Source organism: Pongo abelii, chromosome 20 (assembly GCF_028885655.2).
Source record: "Pongo abelii isolate AG06213 chromosome 20, NHGRI_mPonAbe1-v2.0_pri, whole genome shotgun sequence".
Classification (NCBI taxonomy): Eukaryota; Metazoa; Chordata; class Mammalia; order Primates; family Hominidae; genus Pongo; species Pongo abelii.
This window is the reverse complement of record NC_072005.2, coordinates 13,899,678-13,920,688: the sequence shown is the minus strand read 5'-3', so window position 1 is coordinate 13,920,688 and position 21,011 is coordinate 13,899,678. Positions and strand designations below refer to the sequence as shown.

The 21,011-nt window shown below is 56.9% G+C and overlaps 1 protein-coding gene across 1 annotated transcript; it reads right to left on the bottom strand.

Moving 5' to 3' along the window:
* Positions 1-155: 155 nt before the first annotated feature.
* NANOS3 (nanos C2HC-type zinc finger 3) lies at positions 156-8,340 on the bottom strand. Its single transcript, XM_002828765.5, has 2 exons — positions 3,602-8,340; positions 156-926 (listed from the first exon to the last, which is right to left on the bottom strand). The coding sequence occupies exons 1-2, from the start codon at positions 4,137-4,139 to the stop codon at positions 865-867; spliced, it is 600 nt and encodes a 199-aa protein (XP_002828811.2). The 5' UTR covers positions 4,140-8,340; the 3' UTR covers positions 156-864.
* Positions 8,341-21,011: the final 12,671 nt, after the last annotated feature.

The following is a 21,011-nucleotide window of genomic DNA, read 5'->3' as shown; positions in this document are numbered from 1 at the left end:
GCACTGCCACCTGTCGCCCCAACAGAACAAGATCTGGAGGTGGAGGAGGCAGGCAGGGGTGTGGGGATTCCCCCACATGCATCCCCCCTGCCCTGCCAGAATGGCCCCATCTTTCTGCTCCTGCCCAAGCCCACCCAGGCCACCACCCCTGCCCAACCACCCAGGACATGATCCCATTCCCTGCCCCCTAAATGTCCCTCCCTTGCTCTAAACTGCCTGGCTTGTCACTGGGGCATTCATGGTGACATAAACAGTCACCTTCCTTAGTGATGAGGATGGGGGGGCTCTGTCTAGTTGTGTGTCAATTTCTTCCTCAAATGAAGCCCCCACCTCCAGTACGGAGCTGGGGATGGGATGGAAGGAGTCCACCCATCTTGCATGTCAGTGCAGGGGGTGGCTGAAAGACCAAATGTCCACAGAAAGGGTCTCATGATGTCGATCTGGCTTTGAGGTGCCATGAACCCCCCGCTACCCCAAGGCACCCACTTGTGTTTCTCTGCACAAAGCAGCTCACCCCAGCGTGCCGAAACTCAAAGGAGAAGGGGAGATCTAGGTACAGGACTCCCAGCAAGGTTCACACTACACACCTTGTCCCAAGACCAGGCCTTGTCTGTTGTTGATCCATTCATAAGCATTTATTGAGGGCTGACTGGATGCCCAACACTGGGGAGACGGCAGACGGTACAAAGGGCGGGGTCCCCAAGGACGGGGCGATTTCAGCTGTTCCCTTGCCAACCCCGGGTCATCCCCAGGGCTCAATCCCAGGCTGGGGGAGGATCTGGGAGTGGGGGCAGTCGTCATAGGGTGGGTCTTCCTGGAAATCCAGCCGAGCCCGGGTGCCCTTGCCCAGGTGTAGGCAGCCTCCTAGGTGGACATGGAAGGAGAGCAGGAGGGCGAAGACTCAGACTTCCCGGCACCTCTGAAACCTAGTGGAGGGGGAGGGAGAGAAATGCTTAATCACGGGCGACGATGACTCAACGCTCCCCAAGTTGCCCACGGACTTGGCCTCCGGGCCTGCTGGGCCTCTGGCGCCACCCAGGGTCTGCTCCGGAGACAGCGACCCCGTGATGTCTCTGGCTCCGCCGGGCGGACCCGCTGGGACCCAGAGCCCGAGACAAAGCGCAGGAGTTCCGATTCTGTGACTGTGGTGCCCTCTCGTGGCTGCCGTGCTCTGGGGTCCCCGGCTCTGCTACTCCCAAAAGTTGTTCATCAGAAAGGCTGGCCGCAAGACACCATCTTCCCTATGTCCTTTCGGCCTCCAGCGTCTCCCAGTGAGACAGCGTCAAACCTCACAGGAAACACTATCTTCTCCTGGAGGCAGTCTTTCATGCTTTTTTTTTTTTTTGAGACGGAATCTCACTCTGTCGCCCAGGCTGGAGTGCAGTGACATGACCTCAGCTCACTGCGACCTCCGCCTCCCGGGTTCTAGCGATTCTCCTGTCTCAGCCCCCCGAGTAGCAGGGATTACAGGCACATGCCACCATGCCCAGTTAATTTTTTGTATTTTCAGTAGAGACAGGGTTTCACCATGCTGGCCAGGCTGGTCTTGAATTCCTGACCTCAGGTGATCCACCTGCCTCAGCTTCCCAAAGTACTTGGATTACAGGCATGAGCCACTATGCCCAGTGCTTTTTTTTTTTTTTTTTTAAGACGTCTTGCTGTGTTGCCCAGGCTACAGTGCAGTGACACCATCTCAGCTCACTGCAGCCTCTGCCCCCTGGACCCAAGCGATCCTCCCTGGTCAGCCTCCCAAGTAGCTGGGACTACAGGGACACACTACCATGCCCAGCTAATTTGTTTGTAGACACGGGGTTTCACCATGTTGCCCAGGCTGATCTCAAACTCTTGGGCTCAAGCGATCCTCCTGCCTTGGCCTCCCAAAGTATTGGGATTACAGGTGTAAGCCACCACACCTGACCCTTTCATGACTTTAACAAATGTTCACTGCAAAGCTGCCTGGGAGTAGATGGGAGGGGTCGTCCTCTCCCAGTCACTATCCTCCAGGAGCTCACAGTCTGCTGGGGGAGGCAGTGCCCAAACACACCTAGTCAGACTGGCTCCTCCTCTGTTAGCTGACTTCCTCAAAGGCAATTTAAGTTGCTAGAACGAGTTTCTCTTTTAAAACCTCACTGGGGGCCAGGCACGGTGGCTCACGCCTGTAATCTCAGCACTTTGGGAGGCTGAGGCGTGTGGATCTCGAGGTCAGGAGTTCGAGACTCAGCCTGGCCAAGATGGTGAAACCCCATCTGTACTAAAAATACAAAAATTAGCCATGCGCGGTGGTGGGTGCCTGTAATCCCAGCTACTCGGGAGGCTGAGGTAAGAGAATCACTTGAACCCAGGAGACAGAGGTTGCAGTGAGCCAAGATCACGCCACTGCACTCTAGCCTGGGTGACAGAGCAAGACTCCATCTCAGAAAAATAATCAAATAAAAGAAAGAAAGAAAGAAAACCTCAGTGGGGCCAGGCGTGGTGGCTTATGCCTGTCATCCTAGCATTCTGGGAGGCCTAGGCAGGAGGATCACCTAAGCTGTGTTTGAGACCGGCCTGGGAAACATAGTAAGACCCTGTTTCTACGGGAGGAAAAAAAAACACGCCAGGTGTGGTGGTGCAAGCCTGTAATTCCAACTACTTGGGAGGCTGAGGCAGGAGAATCACTTGAACCCAGGAGGCAGAGGTTGCAGTGAGCCAACATCGCACCACTGAACTCCATCCAGCCTGGGTGATAGAGCGAGACTCTATCTCAAAAAAAAAAAAAAAAAAGGAAGAAAAATAAATCAATAAATAAATAAAATAAAAGTCTTCTTTCTGCATCTATAATAACCACTGCGGGCCGGATGTGGTGGCTGATGCCTGTAATCCCAGCACTTTGGGAGGCTGAGGAGGGTGGATCACGAGGTTGGGAGTTCGAGACCAGCCTGGCCAACATGGTGAAACCTCATCTTTACTAAAAATACAAAAATTAGCTAGCCGTGGTGGCAGGCGCCTGTAACCTCAGCTTCTCAGGAGGCTGAGGCAGGAGAATCGCTTGAACCCGGAAGGCAGAGGTTGCAGTGAGCCAAGATCGTGCCACTGCACTCCAGCCTGGGTGACAGAAAGAGACTCTGTCTCAAGATAAATAAATAAATACATAAATAAACTGGCTCGGTGCGGTGCTCACGCCTGTAATCTCAGCAGTTTGGGAGGCCGAGGCAGGCAGGTCACGAGGTCAGGGGTTCGAGATCAGCCTGGCCAACATGGTGAAACCCCATCTCTACTAAAAATACAAAATTTAGCTGGGCATGGTGGCAATTAGCCGGGTGTGGTGGCGCGCGCCTATAATCCCAGCTACTCAGGAGGCCGAGGCAGGAGAATCGCTTGAATCCAGGAGGTGGAGGTTGCAGTGAGCCGAGATGGCGCCACTGCACTCCAGCCTGAGCAACAGAAAGAGACCTGTCTCAAGATAAATAAATAAATATGTAAATAAAATAAACTGCTATTCTAAGCTCTCTCTAAGGTCTTCCCCTAACCCTTGGAGGTGGGTACTGGGGCTAATCTTACTTCACAGGGGGGCTCAGCCAGCACCCTCGGACAGGTCCCCCCCAGCCACCTGTGCAGGCACCTGCTCCTCCTCCTCCTCCTCCTCGGCGGTGGCCTGTGTCCTGTGTCTTCGCCTTGTCAGGCCGGACCAGCTTCTTGCCTGCCGAGTTTCGGGTGGTGTGGCTGTAGACGGAGGTGTAGCCCTGGCCAGTAAGTGGGCAGAAGCGTCGGGTGTGGGCGCGCTCACGCGTGGCGCCGCACTGGGGACACACGTAGTCCCGCAGGATGGGACACAGCACCCTGCCGGCCTCATCCTTCAGCACGTGGGACTGGTAGATGGCCCGGGACTCGCCATTGTGTTTGCAGAAAGAACACAGGCGTTCGGGAGCTGGTGAGGACTCCAGGCTGTGCTTCTGATCCTTGGGTCCTGGCACTGGCACCGACTCCGCCGCTGGCATCGGCTCCAGGGCTGACACCGGCTCCGGCGCTGACACCGGCTCCAGCACTGGCTCTGGCTCTGGCTGGGGGCTCAGTCTGGTCTCAGGACCCTCTTTCCCACTCAGAGCCCTAACCAGGTGTGCCAAACCCAGGTAATCTGTCCATAGGTCAAAGGTCCCCATAGCTGGGCAGCATGTGCCAGGCGGAGGGAGTCACAGAGACAAGTAACCCTACCTGGCTTAAGCTCCCTCCTCCTGACCCCTCTCTGCTGCCCCTTCCTTCCCCTCTCCGGAGCCTGGGAGTCTGTGCTGGCCGACCCTCCTTTTACCTCCAAGGGGGTGTGAAGGGGGAGGAGCAGGCTGTGGGAGGTTCCTTATTGCCACGGGGAGGGGGTGGGGGGGCCCTGGTGCCCCACTAATGCTCCTCCTAAAGGGCTGTATGGCCTCTGGCTGTGCCGGGGGACTACAGGACACAGGGTGTGTGTGGGGGCATCCTGCTATGTGCACCACACCCCCATGTACACACCTCCAGGGAACTGGGGGGCTGCCCTGCCTCCCCTCCTGCTAGGAGTCCTTAGCCCTCCAGCCCCACTGGGGGATGGGGAGAATGGGTTGGCGACCCCACCCCCAAAGACTAGCAGTTACCAGTAACTTAAAGAAGTTAACTTAGTAACTTCTTTATAACTTTTCTTCCTTCCCCTGGGCGGGGGAGTGGCCAGGTGCCCCTGGGTTCTGTGTGTGTGTGTGTGTGTGTGTCCGGGGGGAGGTTGCTGATGCTCCAGCTGTCTCTGAAAGGAGTGTGGTAGTCCCAGGCTCATGGGCTGGTTGCGGGGGTAGGGCAGAGGGATACATGCCCCCCGCCCCCCCCCCCCCCCGCCCCAGCTCTGGTCTCCCTCCAAGAGTTTTCACATCAGTTGTCTTAGTGGAACCCCCATTTAATGACCGAGCAAACTGAGGTGTGAGGTCACCTGCCCATCCAGTTATTTATAAAGACATGCACCAGGCCAGGGGGTGGTGGCTCATGCCTGTAATCCAAACACTTTGGGAGGCCAAGACAGGCAGATCACCTGAGGTCAAGAGTTCGAGACCAGCCTGGCTAACATGGTGAAACCCTGTCTCTACTAAAAATACACACACACACACAAAATTAGCTGGGCATGGTGGTGGGTGCCTGTGATCCCAGCTACTCAGGAGGCTGAGGCAGAAGAAATTGCTTGAACCCAGGAGGCAGAGGTTGCTGTGAGCCAAGATCAAGCCACTGCACTCCAGCCTGGGTGTCAGAGTAAGACTCTGTCTCAAAACAACAACACAACAACAACAACAACAAAAAAGCACCAGATCTGCCTCCTTATTCTAGTTACTGGGGCCCCCTGAGGCTAGGTGCTGGGGAGGGAGCCCTTTCCTGGCGGGGGCTGCAGAGGGGTGAGAAAGAACCCTTTGGAGTCGGGAGGTGGGGGATAGCAAGTTGGGCTGTTAGGAGGGGGCCCCTAGTACCTACAGGTCTTCAATGTCCTCCCCCAGATGAGATCTGAGCTCAGTCCCAGGAGGGTAGGGTGTGCTCAGGACTTGGACACAGAGGAGAGAGGCTGTGCTGCTTACACAGCTCATCCACCCATCCATTCATTTAAGAAACTTTTATTGGCCAGGCATTGTGGCTCATTTTGAGAGGCCGAGGGAGGATTGCTTGAACCCAGGAGTTGGAGACCAGCCTGGGCAACGTTTTGAGACCCTGTTCCTACAAAAACACTTTTTCAAAATAAGCTGGGTGTGGTGGAGCGTGCCCGTGGTTCTGGCTACTGGGGAGGCCGAGGCGGGAGGATCAACGCTTGACTCCAGTTATTAGAGGCTGCAGTGAGCTAAAGTCGCACCATTGCACTCCAGCCTGGGTGACAAGAGCGAGATCCTGTCTCTAATTTAAAAAACAAAACTATGGAGCACTCCAGGGAGCAGAACTTACCACCCACATTTCAGAAAGGGATTTTAGGCCAGGCAAAGTGGCTCATGCCTGTAATCCCAGCACTCTGGGAGGCCGAGGTGGGAGGATTATTTGAGGTCAGGAGTTTGAGACCAGCCTGGCCAACACAGTGAAATCTCGTCTCTACTAAAAATACAAAAATTAGCCCACCGTGGTGGTAGATGCCTGTAATTTCAGCTACTTGGGAGGCTGAGGCCGGAGAATCACTCAAACCCTGGAGGCAGAGGTTGCAGTGAGCTGAGATTGGGCCACTGCACTCCAGCCTAGGCAACAGAGTGAGACTCTGTCTTAAAAAAAAAAAAAAGAAGAGAGATTTTTAGCTTCCCTGCCCCAGCCTGTTTACCCCCAGCCCTCTAATATTTAGTCCCAAATCCAGCCAGAGTCCATCCAGATCCCTGACACCAGCCCTCGTCTCCAAAGACGAGTGGTTGGAGTCAGGGCAGAAAACAGGCTGAGTGACTTTGGCGGTGGGGGGTCCTGTCCCCAGTCCCCATTCCCCTTAAGCCGTGTCTGGCCCAGCCACAGTGACATTCATCCCCCGGTGGGTCTGGCCTCGGTCCTCACAACCCACCGACAACAATGAATGTTGATTGTGACCTTGGCTGTGGCCTAGGGGAGGGGAGGTGCCCAGGCTGGATTGGGGGCTCCCCTGGCCCCCCTAGATGTGGAAGGTCAGAGTCACCGGCAGGAGGATGGCAATTCCAGGTCTCAGGGTCCACTCAACGGTCGATGGTTTGCCTGAGCTGCCCAAACTCACCGACAGGTTGAATGTTCCCCCAAACCCTTGGCAAATTTTCCGGGACCTGGAGTCGGGGGTGGGGTAAGTGGCAGGGAACCAGAGAGCGTGAAGAGGGAGAGGAGGAGAGAGTAAGGGACCCCTTGCCTCTCATGAAATCAACAAACGCTTTTCAGGTGCTGTTTGCACCTAGATCTGGGAAAAACACAAGGCAAATATAAATGATAGTAAATAAAATGTAGCCTTTGCTATGGGGATGGGGATGTAGCAGTGCAGGAGAGTCCTGGCCTCAAGCCCGCTCCTTAAGTAATTCACAAAGTAGTCCTGGAGGCGCAGATTACCCCCCCTTTGTCAACTGGGGAGACTGAGGCCAAAGGCCACTGCTAGTCCGAGGTGGAGGAGGCATTCCAAGTGGTCCCGGGAAGTCTGGCAACCGAGGATCCTGGCCCCGAGGGCATTGATGCAACGTGGAGATAAACAAGCCATTTTAATACAATGTAATACGTTCTGGGAGCTTCACTGAGTTCCGGGCACGATGGTTTAGGAATCACAACAGCGTGAGTGGGGCGCTTGGGGGTGGGGTGTCGTCAGGTCTCTCCACTTGCAAGTGCACTGGGGCCCCACTAGACGGGAGAAGCCGGAGGTTCAAAGAGGGCGCCGCTCGCCCCGCGTGCGCGGTCGCACAGCATCTGAACTCCGGCACTTCCGGAGGGAGTCCGCGCGGCCACGTGGGGGCTGCCCCTTGCGCCTCAAAACCGGCTGCGGCGCCCCTTCTCCATTTCCTCATCCCTCAAATGATCCCCAGTCCCTTCCTCCAGTGATCGCACAGAGTTCGGCGACCACCCCCCGCCCGGGTGCCCCCAGGCCTACAGGTACGCACCCCTATCTCCCACCCCCCGCAAGCCAAGCAGTGACCAGGATGGGCGAGCGCGCCTTCGCCCCCGACCTGGGTCTGCGGACGGCCTAGGAAGGTGCATTCCGATTTTCTGGGCATGGCCGGGTGCTGCAGCTCACGCTTGTAATTCAGTATTTTGGGAGGCTGAGGCGGGAGGATCTTTTGAGCCCAAGAGATGGAGACCAGCCTGGGCAACATAGTGAGATTCCTGTCCCTACAAAAAAATTAGCTGGGTGTGGTGTAATGAGCCTGTAGTCTCAGCTACTTAGTAGACTGAGATGGGAGGATCGCTTGGACCCCAAGAGTTCGAGGCTGCAGTGAGCCGTGATCGCGCCACTGTATTCCAGCCTGGGTGGCAGGGCGAGACCCCGTTGTCGCAAAAAATAAGTAATTTCCTGGCCCCTGGCATTTCACCGAGGGGAATACTGAGGCCCAAAATAGCCGCCTGGCATAACCCCAAGGCAGATGAGGGACCCCCAAGTGTGCCGAGCTGGGTGAACCACCCCCTCACCGCACCCCTCACGGTGGTGGCGACAGGACCCGGCCCCGCCCCCAAGGCCGCGCCCCCGAGAGCCCCACCCACAGTCTGGAGCCACCAGCCAAGGCCCCAGCCCAGGCCCTGCCCCTTAGAGCCCCGTCGCTTTTGACCTGTTCCCCAGAACACACTCCCTCTAAAACCCGCCCATATAGACTCCCACGGAGCCCACCCCCAAGCCCCTAAGCCGGTCCTCAAAGAGCCCAGCTCCCCTAGGGCCCGCCCCCTTAGAGCCCTCCACAAAAGCCTGCTCTGTAGACGCCCCGGGACTGCGTCCTGACCCCACGAAGCCCAGCCCCCAACTAAGGTCCGCCTCGACCGGGCACGCCCCCAAACCGAACTTCGTAGGGCCCCTCAGAGCCCGATCCCGGCTAACTCGCCCTCCCGAAGCCCCCCTCCCGCCTCCCGGCACCTTCTAGAGCCCTTTCCCCAGAGCCCGCCCTCTCACCCGCCCCGGGTCGGGGTCACGTTCCCACCCCTCTGTCTGGAGCTGGAGTGGGGCGCCCTCTCTCGCAGCTCATCCGCCACGTCGAGCAGATCCTCCCATTCAGGCTGTGGAGTGGGGGGGCCTGATCCTCCCATTCAGGCTGTGGAGTGGGGGGGCCTGATCCTCCCATTCAGGCTGTGGAGTGGGGGGGCCTGATCGGCTTCTCTTTATCCGCCACCTCCACCCCAGGTGTCCAGGCCCTTCCGAGGGAGGTGGCCGGTCCCCTGCCTTGTAGCTCATCATTCTAAGGAGAACGCCTAGGACTTGGGAAGGAGAGTGAGTTGGGAGCACAGGTGTTAATAATTACATTACTGATGATAACGCTACATTCATCACGCCATGAGTAGGATATACCCATTTTGTGGACCAGGAAGGTAAGTGGTTCTGTTAGTCCGGAACTCTCAAGGTTCCTCAAAAGAAGCTTGGTTCTTGCCTGTAGTCCCAGCTAGTTGGGAGGCAGGAGGATGGCTGGAGCCCAGAAGTTGAGACTAGCCTGGAAAAAACACAGTGAGACTCCCATCTCTCCTCTTTTTTTTTTTTTTTTTTTTTTTTTTTTTGAGTCGGAATCTTGCTCTGTCACCCAGGCTGGAGTGCAGTGGCGCGATCTCCGCCCACTGCAATTTCCACCTCCCGGGTTCAAGCAGTTCTCCTTCCTCAGCCTTCTGAGTAGCTGGGACTACAGGCACCTGCCACTAATGCCCAGCTAATTTTTGTATTTTGAGTAGAGACGGGGTTTCACTATGTTGGCCAGGTTGGTCTCCAACTCCTGGGCCTCCCAAAGTGCTGGGATTACAGGCATGAACCACTGCACCCAGCAGTAGTTCTTTAAAACCCCGTTTCTTTAAAAAAGAAAAATCTTTATTCTCTCTTTTTTTGTTGTTGTTGTTGTTTTGTTTTGTTTTGAGACGGAGTCTCGCTCTGTTGCCCAGGCTGGAGTGCAGTGGCGCAATCACAGCTCACTGCAGCCTCGACCTCCCAGCCTCAACCAATCCTCCCACCTTAGCTTCCCAAGTAGCTGGGATCACAGGTGCCTGGCCTGGCTAACTTAAAACAAAAACAAACAAACAAAAAAAAGTTTTGTAGAGATGAGATCTCACTATGTCGCCCAGGCTGGTCGCGAACTCCTGGGCCTCCCAAAGTTCTGGGATTACAGGCGTGAGCCACCTCGTCCCACAGGAATCTTTCTGCTTGATGACTGTGAACAGCTGTAATGTTGGGGGCGGGGGGTCATCAGGCAGGAGACGCTCTGGCTATGTTGGAGGGGGTTCCCCAGACACCTCCTGTGTGTCCTCTTTGCCTCCCACTCCTCCCTCTGAGGGCTTTGGCCTTGAAAGTTGTTCCCTGTAAGGTTTCTCCCTAAGACAAGACACAAGACCACAGTGGAGGAAGGGTCTGGTCTTGAAGGCCAGGAAGCTGGGGCTGGGGCCACAGGAGGCCGGCAGCCCCAACCCTGGATCTGACTCTCTTCTTTGCCTGTGTTCCGTGCAGGCTTCCGGCCTTCAGTGTCCGTCTGGGTCCACCTGTCTCTTGGTCATCCCAGCGTCGTCTGTCTGGGTCAGACTATGCCCCTCACACATCTGTTATCGGTTTGGGTCTCCTGCCCAGCCCGTGCACCTGCCTCATACTGTCTGGATCTACCTGTATGTGTGTCTAGCTGTTTACCCCCCATCTCTCCTGTCTGTGACTGGTGACTGTGGTGCCTGTCCCCTCCTGTCCCCTGAGGGAGTCTGCAGCCCCGCCCTGCTTGTCTGGCTGCAGCTGTCTGCTGGTTTGACTTTGAAGTCCCTCAGAGTGGGAGGTGACAAGCTGTCTCCTCCTGCTTGTGACCCTGAGCCTCCATGCATGGGGGGTAGGGGTGTCTTTCAGGGCCTTCATTTTTCTTCTTCTTTATCCTTAGTTCCTGGGACCCCTCAACTGACCCCAGGGCAGCTGGGAGGGTCTTTCTGGGCAGGGGAGCTGGGGATATAGTGGGGTGTGGGGGATGGCCCTCTAAAAGCCACGTTATGAGCAGGGCACGGTGGCTCATGCCTGTAATCCCAGCACTTTGGGAGGCCGAGGCGGGCAGATCACTTGAGGTCAGGAGTTCGAGACCAGCCGAACCAACATGGTGAAACCCCATCTCTACTAAAAATAAAAACAAACAAACAAAAAAAAAGTAGCCAGGCATGATGGTGCACACCTGTAGTCCCAGCTACTTGGGAGGCTGAGGCACGAGAATTGCTTGAACCCAGGAGGCAGAGATTGCAGTGAGCCGAGATTGAGCCACTGCACTCCAGCCTGAGTGACAGAGTGAGACTCCGTCTCAAAAAAAAAAAAAAAAAAAAAGAAGCCACGCTATCTAGGGCCCTGCCCCCACCCCACCACGCTCAGCACCAGGAAGGTGCAGGGCAGCTGGCATAAGTCGGGGGATCAGAGTCAGAGGTGAGAAGTCCTAGCAGAGGCAGATGAGCAAGTGATGGATGGATGGATGGATGGATGGATGGATGGATGGATGGATGGAGGCAGCTCTACCGTCAAGCTGAAGAACAAGGCTGGGCGCCGGGTGGCTCATGCCTGTCATCCCACTGCTTTGGGAGGCCAAAGCAGGAAGACTGACTGAGCACAGGAGTTCAAGACCAGCCTGAGCAACATGGCGAAACCCTGGCTCAACTAAAAATACAAAAACTTAGCCGGGCATGGTGATGTGCGCCTGTAGTCCCAGCTATTTGGGAGGCTAAGGTGGGAGGATCACGGAAGCCAGGGAAGTCAAGGCTGCAGTGAGTGAGACGCAGTCATGCCACTGCACTCCAGCCCAGGCTACAGGAGTGAGACCCTGTCTCAAAAAAAAAAAAAATAGTTGAAGAACAAGGTAGGCGTGGCTAGAAGGTCAGTGTCTCCAAGCTCCCAGGGGTGTCTGGTGGCCTGTGTGTCCTGCCCGTGATTCTTGAAGTCTTGACTTTGAAGTCTCTCAGGGTGGGAGGTGGCAAGCTGTCTCCTCTCAGTCTCGACCCTGAGCCTTGGTGCATGGGGGTTGGGGGTGTCTGTATGTTCACGCATGAGTTCCTATATATATGCTCCTGTGTGTCTGTGTGTTGTATGTAACTGCGTGTGTGTGCGTGTGTGTGTGTGTACTTGGGCCTGGAAGGGGGACACAGGGGAGGAGGTGGTCAGGACCTGGCAGACAAAGAGCCCATTATGGGGGTTCCAGCGACACCAAGAGCCCTGTGGGGGTCTCCGCGGGGTCACGGTGATGGCCCAGGCTGTCTAGACTGGCAAGCAGGGGTGCCTCATTTCAGTGATACCTGCGTGGGCTCTGAGGTTCCCACCCCACCCTCCGCAGGCCGTCTCCCCAACTTCCTTTCCAGCTGTGGGAGTCTTTCATGCCTGGGGTCCTCAGACAAGGGGCTCCTCTGTCCCACCCAGCCCGTGGGCGGTGGGTGGGCTAGGAGCCCAGCTTCCTTTCCAGGCCTGCCAGATGTGAGGCCAGGGCTGGGGAAGGCGAGGAGGTTCTGGCTTCTCCAGGATTGGGACTGGGGGCTATGGAGGCGCCAAGCTGAAGGAGAATTCAGGCTGGGCACGGTGGCTCACGCCTGTAGTCCCAACGCTTTGGGAGGCCGAGGCAGGAGGATCACTTGAGCCCAGGAGTTTGAGATCAGCCTGGGCAACGCAGCGAGACCTCATCTCTACAAAAAATAAATTTAAAAAAATTTTTAGTAAGGGAAATTCAGACACTTCTGCTGAGGCTTATGGTGCTGGGTGACCCTGGGTCTGGGGTCAGGGTGGGCTCCATCTCAAGAACTCTTGTAGGATGTTTCTATGGGTCTATAAATAGGGGCTTCAGGTCCAAGCTACTTTGCTGAGGTATTTTGGGGGGTTCTGTGGGTGTCTGTAAGTCCAGGTGGGAGTGTGCTATAGCAGGTGGCTGTCTCTCCACCAGCTCTGTGTGTGTGTGTGTGTGTGTGAGTTCCTGTGGGCTTCTGTTTATGTGTGGATGTCAGTGTTCCTGGGGGTGTATATCAGGCTAATTGTGCGTAATTCCAGGCCGATGTGTAAGCCAGTGTGCGTGGGTGTCTGGTGTCTGCTGGTGTCACTATGAGTGACTGGAGTCTGTGTATCATCCAGTCATGGTGTCCCCCCCATCCCATTCCCCACTAAAATGTCAGGTGTGGGAGGACAGGGATTTCACTCTTTTTTTTTTTTTTTTAAGAGACTAGGTCTCGCTGTCACCCAGGCTAGAGTGCAGTGGTGCCATCATAGCTCACTGCAGCCTCAAACTCCTGGGCTCAAGCGATCCTCCCGCCTCAGCCTCCCTAGTACCTGGGACTATAGGCGCACACCACCACACCCAGCTAATACTTTTTTTAAACTCCTGGTCTCAAGTGATCCTGCCACCTCGGCCTCCCAAAGTGCTGAGATTACAGGCGTGAACCACCGTGCTCGTTCAGATTTCCCTCTTGTTCACAGCTGCATCCCCAGTGCTAGAACAGTGCCGGGTACATAACAGATGCTCAATAAATGAGTATTGGGGCCCGGCACAGTGGCTCACGCCTGTAATCCTGGCACTTTGGGAGACTGAGGAGGGTGGATCACCTGAGGTCAGGAGTTCAAGACCAGCCTGGACAACATTGTGAAACCCGGTCTCTACTAAAAACACAAAAATTAGCCAGGCATGGTAGCGGGCGCCTGTAATCCCAGCTACTTGGGAGGCTGAGGCAAGAGAATCGCTTGAACCTGGGAGGTGGAGATTGCAGTGAGCTGAGTTGTGCCACTGCACTCCAGCCTGGGTGACAGAGCAAGATTCTGTCTCAAAAAAAAAAAAAAAAAAGAGTATTGGTTGGGTTTGTGGGCATCCAGGTAACAGGATTTGTGCCTGCCCGTGTGTCATTTCCCCGTGAGTTTGTGCATGCCAGTGTGTATGCATGTGTTATTGTGTCTGTGTGTGTGTATTATTGCAGATGTGGAGGTGTCTGAGTGCCTAAACAAGTCTCAGGGTAGGTGACGATGGGCATATGGCCACTGGGTTCGTGCTCATATATCTTTGTCTGTGACGGTGTCTTTGTGGGTGGCTAGGAGGATCCATTTTACTGTGGACAACTGTGTGTCCATGTGTGCAGTTGTGTTCTTGGGCGGGGGTGGTCTGTATATGTGTATATCAAGATTACTGAGACCCGCTACTTGGGAGGCTAATGTGGGAGGATCACTTGAGCCTGAGAGTTTGAGGCTGCTGTGAGCTATGATCGTGCCACTGAACTCCAGCCTGGGTGACAGAGCCAGACCCTGTCTCAAAAAACAAAACAAACAAACAAAAATTTGGCCCAGGCATGGTGGCTCGGCGCTCTGGGAGGCCGAGGTGGGTGGATAGCCAGAGCTCACGAGTTCGAGACGAGCCTGGGCAACCGGCAAAATTCCATCTCTACAAAAAATACAAAAATTACCCACGTGTGGTGGTGCACACCTGGACTCCCAGCCACTCGGGAAACTGAGGTGGGAGGACTGCTTGAGCCCAGGAGGTGGGCCTAGATTGCAGTGAGCCTAGATCGTGCCACTGCACTCCAGCCTAGGCAGCAGAGTGAGACCCTGTCTCAAAAAAATAAAAAAGAAACGGTGGCTGGGTGCGGCGGTTCACACCTGTAATCCCAGCACTTTGGGAGGCTGAAGCCAGTGGATCCCCTGAGGTCAGGAGTTCAAGACCAGCCTGGCCAACATGGTGAAACCCCATCTCTACTAAAAATACAAAAATTAGCCTGGTGTGGTGGCGCATGCCTGTAATCGCAGCTACTCAGGAGGCTGAGGCAAGAGAATTGCTTGAACCCGGGAGATCATGCCACGGCATTCCAACCTGGGCAGCCGAGAGAGACTCCATCTCAAAATAAATAAGTAAATAAAAATAAAAAAGATGACTATGTGACCTGCTGTCAGATGTGTTTCTGCAGGCCTTGTACCATCTGTGTGTCTGTGTGTGTGTGTGTGTGTGTGTGGTGGGGTGGGGTGTGACTGGGTGACTGTGAGTGTGCAGGTGTGAACTTGCTTGGGAGGACACATGGATGTCTGTGTGTGTCCCAGGTATTGTGAACAATGGAGTCGGAGTGTGTGTGTGCCTGACTGGTGGGCTTTAGGGATCTGCGTTTGTCATTGCTACCCTGAGTGACATGCTGTGGGTGAACACCCACTTCTGTGTGTCAGTGCTATGCGAAAGGCTGTGTCTATGTTGTAGCTGCCTTCGTTGGTGGCTCCATTTCTGTGTGGCAGCCTTTCAATGGGCACTATCCCTGGATGTCCAAGCCCTTGTGGGTGACGTGTCTACACACGTGGCAGTGTTATTGTGGGGACTGTATGTGTGTGTCAGCATCACTTTGGACTGTGTATTAATGGGGGTGTTGTATGTCTGTGTATAGCGTGTAATTTTGGGGGTCTCCATCAGGGCCTTGGGAATATCTAGTCGTGGCTGGGTTAATGCATCTATGAGCAGTCCAGGGGTGTGGAATGGGTAGAGGAGATGGGGGGAGGGGAACCGAAGTGTGGGGCCGTGGGGGGGACGTCTCAGTCCCTATCAGCCAATGAGGTGTCTTCTCCAACCCCCACCCCCAGCCTGCCCTCCAGGGCAGGTCGCCGTGAAAGGCGCCCTGTAGCTTTAAAAGGGCTCCCCGGCAGTGGGATTCAGGGCCATTTTTCCTTTTTATGGCCAGTTTTGGAGGGCGGGTTCCTGTTCGCAAACGTTGGCCCCAGTAAATACCCTGCAGCTGCTGCCGGTAATGACAGGCCGGAGGGGCGGCCCGCGCAGGGCGCCAGGGCTTCCGGAGGCGGCGCGGCTGCAGCACCCCCGGCCCGCGGCCAGGCCTGAGCGGGGCCGCCGCCGGGATCGGTCTCCGCAGGCCCGAGCGCCCATGAACTTGGCCGGAGCAGCCTTCACGAACGCGCGCGCGCCGGGCCGGACTCTCTTCTGGCATTCGATTTCCAAGCGCCCCACCCGCCCCGCGCCCCCAAGAACAAAGCTCGCCACCGCCCCGGCCCGTGGCCTCCCCGCGCGCGGTCAGGTGTCGGGCGGTCGGGGCGCCGCTGTCCCCACGCCCCCCATCGCGCGTCCCCGCCCCGCGGGGGCATCTCCGCTCGCCCTCCCCCTGGCGGCCCCGGCTCCAGGACTCGGGGGTCTGTCCCCTTTGCAGAGTCCGACCCTCCCGGCGCCCCCTCTCCGGAAAGGCGAGACGCAGAGATGCCGCCGGGGCCTCCCCGCCCCCCTTCCAAGCCCTAACAACAATGGAGGGCCGGGCCGCAGAGGCCGGGGCGCCCGCCCCGGAGCTGCGAGCAGGTGCGCGAGGGGGCTGCGGCCGCGTCCCGCCCCGCCCCGCCGCGCCCCCTGCCCGCGGGCGGCCCCCGCCCCGCCCGTGCCCCCGGCCCGCCCGGCGCCCGCGCTCACCTCGATTGGGGCCGCCGCCGCATTTCCCCCTCTTCTTTCCAAAACCCGCCCGGAAAAGCCCCCTGGGCCCGAGGCGCCTGCACGGGAAATTGCATTTCGGCGGCTCTGGGGCCGGGCGGGGGCTCCCTAGGCCGTGGGCGGGGGGGAGGGGGCCGCTTGGCTCCGGCGCCGGCTCGAACCCGTGGCCGCCGCCGCCCGCCCGCCTGTCTGTCTCGGTGACGTGCCCGCGCTCCCCGCCGCCGCCGCCCCCTCCCTCCTCCCCGCGCCGCGCCGGGCGGTGGGTCCAGCCGCGGCCGTGCGCGCCCCGAGGCCTCCTGCCAGGCGCACCGGGACGCACTCGGGGGATGCCCGTGGGTCTCCAAGACGCAGCTCCCGGGGCCCGCGCGGGGGAATCAGGGACACGGGGGCGCGGGCGGGCACACGCAGGGATCCAGACGCACGCAGACCTCAAAGGCGCCGGGGGGAGCACACGCGCACAAAGGCACGCGGGCCACAGACATAGGGAACGGTGTGCAGGGGGCTGCGAGACACACACCCAAGGGAGGGCGTGGCGGGACGTGCAGGCGTGCCGGGCCGCACGGGGGTGGTCATAAAACCCAGCTACACACAGAGGGACACCCGGGGGCACCAGACACATGCAAGATACACAGACACACCACATCCAGGACAGGAGGGAAGGTCCTTAGAACCGAAATATGCAAAAACACGGCTGAACCCCGGGCGCGCACAGCTCACACAAGACACACGGACACGCAGGAGATCACAGACGCACTGGGGTATCCACAGACCTGAGATATACCCCCCAACATACACACACAGTACCCCAGGTACACAGCCACAGGAACACCGTGACACACACAAAATAACCTAACACATGGATATAGACATAGAACCAGAACACACCCATGGAGACACACAGATCCACAAAGTTCACAGACACACACATATATGCACAGACACGCGGGTCAAATGGACCAATCGCAGAGGCAGAGAAACACAACCAACAGTCACATGCACAAGACCCCCAGCAGGTCCCAGAGCCACAGGAGTCCACATGGACACACACGCAATTCAGGGGCACGTGGGGATGTGTACCTGGGACCATGAGGCACAAGCATGTATACAGGCCAGGTGCACAGACCACCTGCAAGCTGTACAGAGGATGGGGCTCCCCGGATCTCCCAAAGATCCTTGCACTGACTATCCCCTCATACTCCCCCCCCAGACATCCCCCCCTCCCCCAACCCAGGTATAAGAACATACACAAGGCCGGAATGATCGTACCCTGGCTGAGGCTCCACACACTGCCCCTGCCCGCAGTGGCCACCGCGGCTGGTAGAGGAAGGTCACATCAGGGCAAACCATGGCGCCAGGCAGCCTCCCATTGGCCCGGGCTGAGCTGACAGATTTCTCATTCTGTTTATTTATCCCCCATCCCAGTCTGAGAGGGAAATGGAGAAACCTTTGACTGGACCCCTTCCAAGCCCAGACCTTAACCCTTATGGGGCCATGGCCCTTCCCCACCTGACTTCCTCACTTCCCCCCCTCACTTCCCCCCCTCACTTCCTTTCAGCCCCCTCCACCACAGTCCTGCCTCAGTTTCTCCTTGACAGGTTCTCCCTCCCACATCGTCCAGCTGCCTTCAGGTCTCAGCCCAGAAAGTCTGGTTCCAGGTCCAGGAGACTGGATGTCTCCAGGACCACTCCCCCGACCCCCAACCCCACCAAAGGTTAGAGGGGCCAGCCCTAGTCTATACCTAACCTCTCCCAAAGGAAGTCTTCCCCCAGAGTGGGGATGGAGAGACACGTGCTGGGGAGACAATGGGAGTTCATTGCAATCTAGTAATCATACCTCCATGGGGTGGGGGGGGGGGGCGGTCAGCTCTGTTGATGCCCCTCCTGTGCCGCCCGCCCCCCTGCCTGCCAGCCCTTCTTACAGAAAAGGGGCAAGGGGGGCCGGGCACGGTGGCTCAAGCCTGTAATCCCAGCACTTTGGGAGGCCGAGGCAGGAGAATTGCTTGAGGCCAGGAGTTCAAGACCAGCCTGGGCAACACAGCGAGACACTGTCTCTACAAAAATAAAATTAAAAAAAAGAAATTAGCCGGGTGTGGTTGTGAGTGCCTATAGTCTCAGCTACTTGGGAGGCTGAAGCAAAAGGATAGCTTGAGCCCAGGAGTTCAAGGCTGCAATGAGCTATGATGGTGCCACGGCACTCCAGGCTGTGCAACAGAGAAAGACTTCATCTCTAAAACAAGAGGGTATTGGGGAAAGAGTTCCTCTCTTAGAAAAAGAGGCGGAAGGGGTTGGGGAGGGACTTGCTTTGGAATACGCAACATTCACATTTATTCATTCACCCATTCATCCACTCATAGACATGTATAAGCCTCATCTGCCATCCAGACCAGAGCAACCCCTGAGGCAGGGACTATGCTCTTTATCTAGAAGGGTAGAGTTCTGCCCAGGGTAGAGTTCTGCCCAGCTGTATTTTGGAAACTTCTTCCTGGTCCCAGGAAGGCCTATCATCATCTCAGATTCTTCCCAGCAGGCCAATGAAAGTGAATACTGCCCTTTCCACAGATAGGCAACCGAGGCCCAGATGGGGGCTGCCCTTGCCCAAGGTGGTACTGCCTGTAAGAGGCAGAGCTGGGGCCAGGCGTGGTGGCTCACGCCTGTAATCGCAGCATTTTGGGAGGCCGAGGCGGGCGGATCACGAGGTCAGGAGTTCAAGACCAGCCTGACCAACATGGTGAAATCTCTTCTCTACTAAAAACACAAAAATTAGCTGGGAATGGTGGCACGCGCCTATAATCCCAGCTACTCAGGAGGCTGAAGCATGAGAATCACTTGAACCGCGGGGGTTGCAGTGAGCCGAGATCGCGCCACTGCACTCCAGCCTGGGCCACATAGCGAGACTCCATCTCAAAAAAAAACAAAAAACAAAAAACAAAAAGGCAGAGCTGGAATTCTTTCTGTGCGAGGAGGCCTTTCCCCCCATCTCTTCTCTAGGACCGGCCTGCTGTCCTGCTCGCTGAATTTCCTGACGTTACCAGCAGGGGGCAGCAGAGTCCAGCGCCCTCCCAGCTGTGGAGGCCGGCGGGACTGATCTCAACTCTCAGCGCAGTCTCCTCCCCTCCTCCCTGCCGCCTCCCACTCCACGGTAGCTGAGGACTCTGCCTGGACACCCCAGGCTGGAGCCTCCACTGCCCAAATGCAGAGGCCGCAGAAGGAAGGGCCCCTTCTTAAATAAAGCCCCCTAGAACTGCCGTCCACACAAATGTCCAACTCACTCGGTGTTTCTCTACGTCTAACTCTCCTTCTTGCTGCAACGCATTTGCCGGGGCGGGCGGCCTCTGCATTCCTGAACTGGGTCAGACCAGGAGAGATGATTCCTGGATCCTGGCCCAGTGGCCAATCCGCCCTGGGCTTCTCACCCCCCAGACTCCTCTGAAGATCCCCAGAGCCCAGCACAGGATGGGAGGAGCGGTGGGGGAAGCCCCAGCGCCCCAGACGCCTTAGGGCGTGGGAACTGCCCTCCCCCCTACACACCCCCGGTCCCCAGTTCCTGGGGCCCCTGCCAGTGCTGACTCATAGGGGGAGCCCAGGGCTGCGACACAGCAGCAGCTCTTCCTGAACCTCTCCCTGGGAGATTTCACCTCCTGTGTCCCCTTGGGGGTCTCCGTGGGGACCCAAGGTGGGTGTGTGAGCCAGGCAGCCCTTCTCAACTCCATCAGCCCGGAACTCCAGCCCCCGAAGTCCCCCAAGGCCGTGGCCATTGAACACTGGGTGGATGTGTCAGGCCGCGGGGGTCTTGGGTGGTGCCCCTGTGTACTCAGATGTGGGTGTAGCTTGCACACTCAGGCATCGACCGAGAGAAAGCCCCGAGCAGCAAAGCCTAGGCCGTGTGGGTGCTTTCCTCCACACCCCACCAGAGTCTGGGCAGGGACACTCCAGGGCCAGAACGAAGCCCTGGGCTCAGAGCTCATTTCCTCAACTGCAAACCATCTTCTCCCGCCATCTTCCCGGTCTCCGGAAATGGCAGCTCCATCCTCCCAGCTGCTCAGACAAAAACCTTTATTAACAGATGCAACCCATTAACAATTTTGCTTACTGTCTTTTTTTTTTTTTTTTTTTCCTAAAACAGGGTCTGGCTCTATCGCCCAGGCTGGAGTACACTGGCACGATCTCTGCTCACTGTATCCTCCGCCTCCCGGATTCGAGACATCCTCCCATTCCTCTCAGTCTCCCAAATAGCTGGGGCTACAGGCACCTGCTACCACGTCTGGCTAATTTTTTGTATTTTTAGTAGAGATAGGTCTTGCTATGTTGCCCAGGCTGGTCTCAAACTCCTAGACTCAAGCAATCCACCCGTCTTGGCCTCTTAAAGTTCTGGGATTACAGTCATGAGCCACCACTCCCAGGCTGGTTACTGTACCTTCTAATGCATCCAGAATCCTGCCTTCTCCAGGGCCCACCCTGGTCTGGCTCCCATCATCTCTCCCCAGAATTGCTCCAGTTGCCACCTCTCTGCACGCCTTGCAGCCCCCAACAGTCTGTCCCCATCCCACCAATCCCACCACAGCAGCCGGGGTGGGGTGCCTGTGAGCACCCAAGTCAGGTCCAGTCCCTCCTCTGCTCAGAACCCTCAATGGCTCCCACCTTATTCAGAGCAAAAGCCAAAGTCCTCCCCAGGACCCAGAAGGCTTTGCACAATCTCTCCTGTCTCCTGTCTGCCTCACCCTCTCCACTCCCTCCCTCATTCACCCCATTCCAGACCTCCTCAGCTGGGATTACAGGCACCCACCACCACGCCTGGCTAATTTGTTTTGTATTTTTAGTAGAGACGGGGTTTCACCATGTTACCCAGGCTGGTCTCAAACTCCTGAGCTCAGGCAATCCGCCCACCTCACCCTCCCAAAGTGCTGGAATTACAGATGGAGCCCAGCCGACTCCCCTATTTCAAAATTGCACCCACCTTGCTTTCCCCTCTATTTATTTCTCACAACTCTGTCACCTTTTTTTTTTTTTTTTTTTTTTG

Excerpts from the sequence above, each read along its gene's own strand:
- NANOS3 (XM_002828765.5), bottom strand. The coding sequence starts at position 4,139 with ATGGGGACCTTTGACCTATGGACAGATTACCTGGGTTTGGCACACCTG. Across the intron at positions 927-3,601 it reads AGGAGGAGGAGGAGGAGCAG|GTTTCAGAGGTGCCGGGAAG; the intron begins GTGCCTGCACAG and ends CCCCTCCACTAG.